The sequence below is a fragment of the Rhinolophus ferrumequinum genome, chromosome 19 (assembly GCF_004115265.2).
Source record: "Rhinolophus ferrumequinum isolate MPI-CBG mRhiFer1 chromosome 19, mRhiFer1_v1.p, whole genome shotgun sequence".
NCBI lineage: Eukaryota > Metazoa > Chordata > Mammalia > Chiroptera > Rhinolophidae > Rhinolophus > Rhinolophus ferrumequinum.
In genome coordinates, this window is record NC_046302.1 from 45950036 (window position 1) to 45962065 (window position 12030).

Here is a 12030-nt window from a genome sequence, read left to right on the forward strand (position 1 = left end):
ATTAAGTATAAGCTTTTAAATTAGGACCATTGATGTGAATAGGGCAAGAGAAGATTATTGCCAATGTCTTAATTTCCTGTGAGTCCCTGGGGATAATGAAATGCGCATCTCCTGTCACTAGAACATGGGTTTGAGGGGACAGAGCTATCAGATGTTTTTATCAGGCATGATTTAACCTCGCATGTATTCAAATATGTAATAAGTGGTATAACAAGAATGTATTGACATTTTCTCCTCTGCACATTGTGATTGTTGTTGTTGTTGCTGTTGTTGCTGGGAGCTGCTGCTTGTGTTGTGTATGTGTGTGTATAGGTGTCGAAAAACTACCCATGCTTGAATAAGGAATAATTTCGTGATTGTCATTCCGTCATTTGCCTTGGGTTTTCACTTGAGATCATTTTAACCGCTACTTTTCATGTGATCACCACAGGTTCAGGTTCAGTGATGAACAAGCAATTCAATAATTTTCCTGTTGCTGCATTTCTGTAACATTTTAAGTTCCTTATTTAGTGTTTGAAATGGCTAAACCTGTATTTTCCCCTATACAGAAAACAAAGTTGTAATAGGTTTAGTACTTACAACGAAAATGTCAAATACATGTCTTACTAGCTTTTTAAGTAAGTGTGTGTATATGTATGTATTGTGCATTACCATTGAGTTTCACTGGCAAATTTGAGACCGTTTCATTTATATGCACCTTATGATTTAACTTTCCTTGGCCTTTTTCCAGGAAGTTTTTAAATTATTGCCTTAAGTACAGAGGCTTGACATTCTCCCAAGCATCTTACACATAATAGGCACTCCACAAATATTTGTTGAATTGAATTTAATCATCCTCCATGATCATGTAAAATGGAGTTTGTGAGCACACATTTCAGATGTTCTTAATAAAGGTGGCGGAGCCAGCATGCTGACATTCCTGTTAGAGAATTTCCAGGATCAGGTAGCCTGGATTACAGCTTGGATGGGAAGGTGTTCAGAATATAAAGGGGATTTGAATGAGTTCGTTTGCCCTAGACATGTATATCTTTAGATTAAGCCAAGAGCCCTATGGAGTTTGATAGATATTTTTATTCGTTTTCCTTTAGCTAATCTTAGTGTAACATATTAGAATATCAAACATGTCGGTGATCAACTCTGCCACCTCCAAGCGTTCAACTAAAATCTTGCCCTCACAGCTTTGCTGGATATCCATGTTTTGTGGTAATAAGACTTTAATTAAGGCAGTAAAATCCATTGTCAGGCATTACAAGTCATATGCAAGACTTGGCAATATCAGAAATTTTAGTTCATCCACAGACCTGAGGACGAATCATTTTCTGTCCCTTCTTTCTTTCAGTCTCTATCCTCTTCTAATCTGCTTTTATCGTTGTGTTGTTTCTCTTTTCTTTGACCCTGTCTTCTTCTGACTGTGGATTGCTATTGGTACGGTTTTTGCCGTAGTGACACAATTAGTAGCAGGTTGTGAGAGGTTGTGATAAGAGGAGTCCCACGCAATCACATCCAGAAATCATGGTGGTAGACACTAGATAACCTTTCGGTTGTCCAAGCACACAGGCTGTCTGCTGGCACGTCTCCTGACAGAGGCAGAAATCTGGGCAGATCTGAGCATGCTGAAAGGGGCACATGTGTGGTTGACATCAGAGGAGAGAGCTTAAAAGTCGATCTTTATCTTCACTCTTCCTTTTTTTCTCCAAGCCACTCTTGCTGCTTCAATAATTTTTTTACCAAACATGTTTGATTTTATATCCTTTGGTAGAAATGGTGTGTCTTTCTCCTAAAATAACTTTGTAGGTCTTTACTGGAAAGACAATATCTACTAAAGTATTCTGGTGGGCTCTTTTTATTTAAATCTAATATTGTTATTACCTCTTCCCTCATATCTGTTGTCACGTCTGTGTACCTAATATTGCTATAAGATGATATTGTACCTTTTGCTGTGGCATAACCAACCCTAATGCCTAGCATAATGCCTGGGCCATAGCAACAGCTTAATATGTGGTAGCTATCATTATTAATAATTTTCATATCAATGTTATATTAGATATAATGTAGTTATTATAAATATATAATTTTATGTATCATTCAGTCAAATTAGTGTCAGTAGGTACAAAGCATTAAGTACATGATCTGACATTACACATTCAGTGTTTGACAAAACAACTATTACCATAAGGCACAGTGCTGTGAGAAATAAAAGGGTGACGTACATATTCTTCAGTCCTTCCCATTTTCTGCGTTTTCATACTTGTATCTCCTCTCTTCTGGAAGGCTTCTGTTTCCTTCCAATTCATAGTCATGGCCAACATTGCTGGTGGGTAAAATTTTATAATTTTAATTTATAAAATTAAGTTTAATCATGTTACTCCGTCATGTAAGTCTTCAGACAGTAGTCCTCAAACTCTCCGGCCGAGAGTCATCGGGAGTAATCACGAGGCGGATGCTGGCCTATTCCCACAGCTACTGATTCAGGGCTGCTGTATTGTAATCAGCACCTCTGATGATGCTGAGAGAAGTGCTGCTTGTGGGCTCCCGAGCCTACAGGGTATAGTTCGGAAGCCCTGGTGTGGACCTGCAACGAGCCATCCCTTGCATTCTTCATCTTGATCAGCTGTGGTTTCATCAGCATCCATCCTATAATGATTCCTGCCTTTGTCCTTTTTTCACATCCTGCGCTCTTTCTGCCAAGTTACTCCTTCTCTGAAGATCTCCCCGGTCTCCCAAGGTCGACTTGATGCTTTCCTCCATCGTGTCCCTTATCTCACCTTGCAATCTCTCTTTTTATAGCACCATTCATACCACACTGTAATAATTTCTTTACATGCACTATTTACTGTTAGAGTTCCATGACTAGAAAAACCACTTTATTTATTTTTGTATCCCCAGTGTCTGGCACAAACATATGTGAATGTTGACTGAAGGAATTAAATACAGGAATGGAATTCAGAAAATCTGGACTTTTTTTTTTTTACTTCATATGTTATGTAGTATAAATTTGTCTATTATGCACCTTAGGTTCTTTAGCTATAGTATAGAAATAGTATTTATTTTCTGCTTTCCTTTAAATATCATTTAATTCAGAGCAGAGATTTATACAAACAAGGCAGAATTAATGGCAATTCTGGAAAGGATTTTTGGAAGAGCAGCTACTTGAGGTACTTCTTGAAGGAAGGATGGGTAGAAGTATGACTTGAGTGGCAGCAGGGAGATTGAGAAAGGAGGAGCATTATCCTGCCATAAGCCATGCAAGGTACAAATGCCTGGAACTGCATGCTTCTGGGAAGTACAAGGGGTGTAATTGGATTGCAGTAGAAGATTTAGGGGTTGTGGTTAGACATGAATTTGGAGGAGTAGGCAGTGATATATTTGGGAGGGTGTTCTGTGCTTTGCAAAGAAGTCTTTGCAAAGATATTATCCATGGGTTATAAAATGCAGTTGAAGCCTCTTAAGCTAGAAAGAAACATAGATAGAAGAACTGAGACGAAAAGGAAACCAGTTATTTTGTGGTAATTTTATGATAGAAGGGTTGATTAGCAATTTAAAAAAATTTTATAAAGTTTTTTATATGATGTTCTTTGTTCATTCTGCCCACTACTCTGGTAGACTTAGGGTTACACAAAATGAGTAAGACATAGTGGTACCCATACAGTACAGGAAAATGTAAATACATAAATTAACCAATTATATAAATATAACCAAGACATACAAATTTGTGAGGTATAGTAGATATAAAATATTATGTGAGCTGGATTCATTGTTGACTAACATTCCTTGGGAGAATTAGGGTCTTGATAGAAGAGAAGGGACTGGAGTAGAGCAAAGGAGAATATTTTAGGCAAAGGAATAAATATGTAAAAAGGTTAATGTATGAGGGACCCAGGTTATGGTGCTAGAGGCTGTTTGTTAAAGCTGGAAAAATATTTGGTATCAGACTGTAATGGGCCTTGAATGTTATGCTACAGGATTTTGCATTTTACCCTAGAGCTTTACCTTCTAACTATGAAAACACTATGTATTACTATATATCGGTTATATATAATTTAAGAAATATATAGAAATACAAGAAAATGAAAATCTCCTGTAGTTCCATCACAAAATGTAATTTATATTAACATTGTTGTGTATTTCTTTCCATTGTTTCTTACCATGCTCCTATACACTTAAGCATTAAAGAAATGAAATCAGAACCATACTGTGTGTGCATATGCGCATGTGTGTAATTTTATCTCACTTAAAATTGGAACATTGGCATTTAGCCATGTGGTTAAATGTTCCCAGAAAGCAAGATTTGTAGTGATTGCAGTATTTATTCTATTATCTGGGTATGCTTAAATTATTTACCTGTTTCCTTATTGTTAGATTATATAAGTTGTTTTCAATTTAAAATAATGGATACTGTTTCACTGAACATCTTTGCACATAAATCCTTGTCTGCATTTCTGACTTTTTAGTATAGGGTTCTAGAAATAAATGTACTGGATCAGACAGTCTTAAGGGCTTATGATACAGTTTACCAAATTACTCTGCTGAATAGCTGCTATTTAAAGTCCTGCCTGCAGTGTGGCTTTGACTTTCATTGTACTCCTGGCTAAGTGTTTTTAAGTGTGTACTTTTTACTAGTTTTGTAAATGGTATCTTTCTGGTTATTTTAACTGCTATCCCTTGACAACTAGTTTGAGCAGGTTTTCCCCTATCCTTATAGACTATTTATGTTTCTTTTATTGTGAATTATCCTTGACCTTTATGGTATTGTCCCCTTTTATTTGGACATTAGTATTTTCTTATTGATTTTAAGAAATACTTATATAGAGTATGACTCATCAGTCCTATTTTTTACTTGCCTTTGAATATTTTTATAGTAGTGACTTTTATGTTTAAGTGTGTTTAGAAAGTCCATTCTCATCTTGAGTTCAGATATACTCACCTATATTTTGATTTAGTTTTTAATTATTTTGTGTTTTCTATTTTTTCTTAACCCACGATAACGGCAGTGTTTGGCAGAAGAGTGACATGATTAAATTTGTGCTTCAGAAAAAAGTCCTGTGGCTCTGTGACGGCCGGATTGGAGGAAGGAGAGCGAGGGGCAGTGAAACCTGTGTAGGGGAGAAAAGATAAGGATCTGAATGTGGTGATAGTGACAGTGCGGATAGAATGGAAGAGGAATGCTTCTCAGCTGACGACACGGGAGGTACAGCAGGTTTAGTAGGAGGGTGGAGATTACTGCAAGAGATACGAGGTACAGTGGGACATCCACATACAAGCAGTGGGAGACACAGGATTGAAACTCCTTCAGGAGGCTGGTCTCGCAGATGATGGAAATTAGGGCGCCACCTACATATCGGTGATAATTCTACTGTGGGAGGAAGAATGAGTTTTCAGTATGACTGAGAAGGGTGGTCACAATTAGAAGGCTGACCAGAAAGTTGTTCTCTGGGAAGTTGGGAGAGGTGGCTTTTTATTCTTGTTATTGATACTTTTTCTCTCTTTCGCTCAGTAAAAGCAATGTCAGATCCTGCAGAGAGATTAAAGAGGAGAGGGACTGAGAAGTTTTCAGTGGATTAGTCTACTAGTTGCCATAAATTTGGCTAAAAGAGGGAAGAGGAATATATAGAAGACGGGGCATGGTCAAAGGATCACACTTTTGTAGACTCTGAGTACACTTGAACATGTTCTTTGTTGAGAGAAAGCAATCTGTGAACAGGGAGCGATGGGAGGTAAAGTGGAAAAAAGGTGGTATTTGATGGTGCAGCCACTTAAAATCATGAGCGGCGGTGATAACTGCGTTCTTCTTTCAGGTGGAGCAGTACTTCCTTCTCAGAGATAGAATTTGCATATAAGTTATTGAAACCAATTTTAATCCATTCTATGAGTAAGAAGACTCCCAGCTTCACTAATAAATGTTTATTGTTTTGTGTCTTAAAAATAAATCAATGATTTTATCATTGTTTCAGCATGAGGTTCTTTGGATTGTGTAAGTTTGCGTCGTTTGCATGCTGCTGATTAGCAATGTTAGTGAGTTACTTTAATGATATAGGTACTTAAAGAGACAGCTTTCTAAGTGTTTAAATTCCTTCGACTATTTATTGTTCATCAATGAGCGTATGAAATTAAACACTTTTAACTATAACCATCTTTTATAAATATTTGTTGCAGGGAAATTTACCTAAGTATTCTCATAACTCCCTGATGGTTCAAGCAATAAAGACAAACCTGACAGACCCGGACATACATGTGCTTTTCTTTGATGTGGAAGCGTTGATTATTCAACTCCTGACTGAAGAAGCCTCTAGGCCGAATACTGCGCTTATTTCCCCAGAGAATTTGCAAAAAGCATCTGGCAGGTCAGACAAAGGGGGCTCTTTTCTGACTGGAAAGCGAGCAGCAGTTCTTTTCCAACAAGTGAAAGAAACCATCAAAGAGAACATAAAGGAACACCTCCTGGATGATGAAGAAGAGGATGAGGAGACCATGAGGCAGAGACGGGAGGAGAGTGATCCCGAATATCGGGCCAGCAAATCGAAGCCCTTGACCCTCTTAGAATACAACTTAACTATGGACACTGCAAAATTGTTCATGTCCTGCCTTCACGCCTGGGGTTTGAATGAAGTTCTGGATGAAGTGTGTCTTGATCGCCTGGGAATGCTGAAACCCCATTGCCCAGTCTCGTTTGGTCTCTTATCGAGAGGCGGTCACATGTCACTGATGCTTCCTGGTTATAACCGGGCGGCTTCCAAACTATCACAGGGCAAAGCAGAAGTAGGAAGGAAGCTGCCAGCCACCGAGGGAGTTGGAAAGGGCACTTATGGAGTGTCCCGAGCCGTCACCACACAGCATCTCCTGTCTGTCATCTCTTTGGCAAATACCTTAATGAGTATGACCAATGCCACTTTTATTGGTGATCATATGAAGAAGGGCCCGACCAGGTGTGACCCCAAACCTGTTTTATTTTCGTCACTGTTTATTCCTTTTTTTTTTTTTCTTTTTGGTTCTACCCACGTTAGCATTTTTGTGTCATTTCAGTGTTTCCCCTTTACATTTTAAAACACAACATGCATGATTTAAAACATAAAATTATATAGTTTTGTCAACATTCAGATATAGTGACTAGCTATTTTAAAAAAAGAATTTGGAATGAGGGAGTAGGTTACAGTTCGGTTTTAATAAATGAATTATAGACTAGCACTTGAGTAAATGTGATCTTTGAATTGCATTTACTTAGCGTTTGCAATGTTTCATTCAAAATGTGTATTTGGTTAAAATGCTTCTCTTCATTTTGACCCATATGTAATGAATAATATGTGTTGAGTGACTGGTTTCAGAATTTGGTGAGAAGTATAGTTGGAATTTTTCAATGGGAAAAGAAACCTTTTTTAAGTGCAGGAGAGTACTGTTTTAATATTTCTAGACGTAAGCTGAATTGCTATTTCCTATTTTCCAGAAATCATGAAGACTATTTTTTAAACTACAGTTTTATTATGTTAGTGAGAGTTGACCGTATTAAGAATATTTTTTTTTAATGTAACAGATACTTAAGTAGCATTTATCTTGTGTCTGGCTCTGTTGTAAGCACTTTACAGATACTATCTCAATAAGGCTCTTAACTCTATAAGGTAGGTACTTTTATTATATTTTATTACAGATGAGAAAACTGAGACACAGAGAGGTTAAGTAACTTGTCCAAGGTCACACAGGTAGTAAGTGGTAGAGCCAGAATTCAAAATGAGACAGCCTGCCTCTCCTGTCCAAGATTTCTTAATGCCTTATTACCTTTTTTTCAGATTTTGAGCTGAATTCTTTTAAACTAAATGTATGGGACCATGATTTCTTGGGACTAATGAAATGGGATGGGCTGAAATCTCAGCATGCTAATAATTAAACCCTGAAGGACTAATTATGATATTTATCTGTCAATGGTAGCACATTAAAGTGTTCATAAATATTTTTTAACCTAGTATAAAGCATAAACTGTAGCTGTGAAATTTTTCCTTGCTATTTGCTAGTCCTTTAATTTACTATATTAAAATTTGAAATGGAAAATGTGAATAGGTGCAAAACAAAATGTTCCTATTTTTATTCTTGATGTTACTGTACAGAACAGTAAATTGAAAGTGTTCTGTATGTGCTTCTTTTGCAGTTCGTTTGGAACTAGACAGTTTAATGTTTTCAGTGGTTCTGGAAATAGGAAAATATGAATATATAAATACACGTATTTTCTTCTTCTTTTTAAAGGCCACCCAGACCAAGCACCCCAGACCTTTCTAAGGCACGGGGTTCCCCTCCAACTTCTAGAAATATCGTGCCAGGACAGATTAAACAAGGTAAGATTAAATCTTATTAAGTAATTGACATGACATTTCAGCTCTAGAAACTGAGGAGGCACAGCTAATGTATAATCATAACATTTTGTTTGTCTCAGATTGTTAAAAGACAGAAAAGTTGTTATATTCCAGATGTAAATATAGATAATTAAGATGTCAGTTAAAAATAAATCAGATTTATTTAGAAATTGATAAATGAGCATATTTCCCATAATTTTATTGTACTGTCTTTGGCCTAATTTTTATGCATTAGAGGCACCTTAACTTGACAACACTAGTGGCTTAATTGTGTGTATCTTGAGTTTAAAAGTTATCCTTACTGTTTATCTACGTTTAGAAATGTTTAAATTCTTCCATACTCTGGCTATTCTGCCATTTGCCTGTAGTTCATGCATTGTAATCCGAAGGGGAAATCTTTTCTTTTTGTTTAAATCATTATACATCTTAACTTTTGTCTATAGCTTTGTTTTTCACTAGGGTCTTTTTTATATCATCCTTAAGTTTTTTGCATGTCTGGGCGTAATTTTGTTGTGGTCGTGAGAGGAGGCAAGCACAGCTTTTACTTGATCGTCCATCTTGACCGGAAACCTCCAGCATGATTTTAATTGATTTTGTTTTCCTCATTCTGGACTGTGCTTTCCTGCTTCTTCGCATGCTGGTAATCTTTGATGAGATGGGAGATATTTGAATTTTACCTGGTTGGGTACTGAATATTTTTGCATTCTTATAAATCTTCTCAAGCTATAATATTCTGGAATGTTGTTAAGTTACTTGGAAACAGTTTGATCTTTTTTTGGTCTCGCTTGTATGTTAGGTGGGTTTGGAGTGGTGCTCTCTGTCGAAGGCTAATTAATTCTCAGTACTAAGGCAAGACCTTCCTGAGTACTCTGTCCGATACCTCATGAATTAATGGATTGTTCCGTCAGGCTGGTGGGAGCAGGTACGGTTTCTAGGCTTTTCGTAGGTTCTTTCCCCACCCAGCCTCTAGTAGTTTCCTGACGCACGTGTGCTACTGACCAGTAAGTACTCTGCTGAATATTTCAGGGGGATCTCGGAAGAACTTTGATCTTTGCAGCTCTCTTCTCTCTGTCCTATGAATTCTAGCCACTCTACTTTCCTGAGACTCTCAGCTCTTTCTCTTCAACTCGGGGAAACTGCTGGGCACGTCCTCAATTTCCCCTTCCTGTATCTTGTCCTAGAAAATCCCTCCAGGCAATAAGTTGGGGCAATCACAGGGCTCACTTTTTCTTTGGGCTCCTGATTCTCAGTCCATAATTGCTTGATGTTCTGTGGCTTGGAACAATTGTTTTATGTATTTTTTCATTTTTCTCTCTCTCTTTCTTGGGGACATTGCTTTACGTGGGATTGTAAATCTATTTCATGTTACTCCATCTTGACCAGAAGTGGAAGTTCTCCTTTTACATTTAAAATGTTCTAAATATACTATTATTTTATAAAATAAAAATTCTTTATCAAAAATTATAAATAAAAAATTATAAGTTCTTTATAGTTTTAATATTTTTAGAGCATTATTTCAGGGAGAAATGGAAACAGGCTCACGTAAGGAAAAGGAAATGTTTAAAGCAGGATTAGTTGTGATGGAATGATTAGGACACAACCAGCACCTTTTAACTCTACATCTAAATCCATTGAAAATACCTTCCAGATTACACAGTACAAATCAGTGGCAGGACATACTCTCCTCCATTTATTTAGTGTAAAGCTTTCTTTAAGATTGAGTCCTGTTAGAGATATTATTTGTCATCATCATCATCTTCATTATCATTCTTTACAGTTGATGTTTCTTCTTAGATTACATTTTTCTCCCTCTGTAATCATAGCAGACACAAGTGATCCAGTGTTATTTGTGACAGTGTCGTGATCCACTTGACTACCATTACTGTGTTGAGTCTGCTCACCTGGTCCGATCAGAGGATTTGAAAGTTGGCATGCTTCACTGCTGCCACTCAGAAAGCGTCGAGTTTTGAGAGCAATGAGGAAGGCACTCAGAATCGAGTCTTTTTCTAAAGCATGTACTGAAAGCGATAGATGTAGGAATTTCCATTCGGAACAGCACAGATGCTTGTCTTTTAAAGTCAATGAAGGTCAGTGATCTGCACTGAGAGTTACGTGGTAAAATACTTAGGGATGGTATGAAACCCCCTTTCTATTTGAACATGGAAATGAAAATATGTCATAATTTTCTCTTTAACAAATATTCGTGAAGCACTTTTTTTTTCTTCTCCAAACTCTTATTTGAGATGTTAGAGACATTAATCAGATGTGTATTCTCTTGCGTAGTTTTTATACATCTAGTAGGTGACACATGGGCATAACCAATTTAGGGTAAGAAGTAGTAACAGATACAGACAAAAGCTGTGTTCTCTGCTACAATTCAGTAGTTAGAGGATTATATATTCTCATCTTCTACTCTGACTTCTTTTACCTTACTTTTTTTAGAAAACATTTTCCTCTTTCCTTATGTTTTGTTTTCCTGACACCCACTGCCGTGTACATTGACTCACCATCCATTTTTCAAGTTGGAATGCAAACATGAATATACTCGTTTTCAATAAACTGTCACTTATATGTTGGCTAATACTTGTTCAGCTGCAAAATAATCTGCATGGAGCAAAAACTTTAGCTAGGGATTGAACCTTTCATAGATGTTTGGATCTGAGAATAAAGATGTATAGGTATAGGTAGTTTAGCTAACATGCTTTCTCATAAACAATATCAGGGTTTTTCATTGGAAAATAATTTCTTCGTGAGAGGTTTATTTTGTCTATCAGTAAGTTTGTTAATTCGGTGTTTGCCAATAATTAACATTTACTGACAGTCATGTACTTTTTGATAGAGACAGTTATTTCTTAGATACTTGATTTTGCAGTTTATAAAACATCTCACATGAGAAAGGGATCAGGGATGTCAGAAAACTAAATTTTTGTTTATGGTCATACAGCCCTAAATCTGCCCATGGCTTTAGGCTTTTCTACATTCTGACTTACTGTACTTCTCTCGATCAATCCTGTAATCTCGCGGCATAAGTCTTTGGTCTGTGTCTCTATGATGGTGGACCATGTCTTTCTTAGCACTTACATCTTTCCTCAGTGGTAGGTGTGGAAGCAAGTCTAAGCAACTTAAAGATTTAAGGTTATGTTACATTATTTACATTTTATTTTTCAGAAGTGGATTCAATGTATGTTGTCTAAACTTATAAGTAAGCAGTAGTCATTGTTAAATGATCTTAGGAATCATTAACGTAAATTAACCAATAGTTTCTCACCATCCTTTTCTAAGGCCTAGAGCAAAAATCTTGGAATATGTATATCAGGTCAATGGATGGACCTGAAAACCCCTTAAAATTTTGTGTTTCAACTTATGTGCCTTTAAAAAAAAAAAAAGTAGCATATAACTTTGATCTTTTTCGGAAGCTCAAAGGGCAGGGACATTTACTCATTTTTTTATTTTTATTTTTTACTAACTTATAACAAGTGCTTGGAACAGTGGCTAATAGAAGGTGCTCAGTAAGTGTTTGTTGAATGATGAATCTATAGATACCTTCTCTCTATGCTCTACAGTTAATATGTTAATAACTAGGTGCTGCAGCTATAAGTAGTGAAAAAAGAAATTTCTGCTGTCAAGGAGCTTATGTCTAGTGAAGGAGATCCAAGATCCAAAGGAGTGCAATTTACGATAATATTTCAATTGG

General features: G+C 36.7%; 1 protein-coding gene across 2 annotated transcripts in view; it reads left to right on the plus strand.

The window, feature by feature from the left end:
• The window catches only part of WDR7 (WD repeat domain 7), a 300771-nt gene that overhangs the window by 76674 nt on the left and 212067 nt on the right, over window positions 1-12030 (plus strand). For both annotated transcript variants that reach the window (XM_033087148.1, XM_033087149.1), the window contains exons 15-16: window positions 6154-6923; window positions 8230-8318. In XM_033087148.1, coding sequence (XP_032943039.1) covers window positions 6154-6923; window positions 8230-8318 — 859 coding nt within the window. The remainder of the gene's footprint in view (window positions 1-6153; window positions 6924-8229; window positions 8319-12030) is intronic.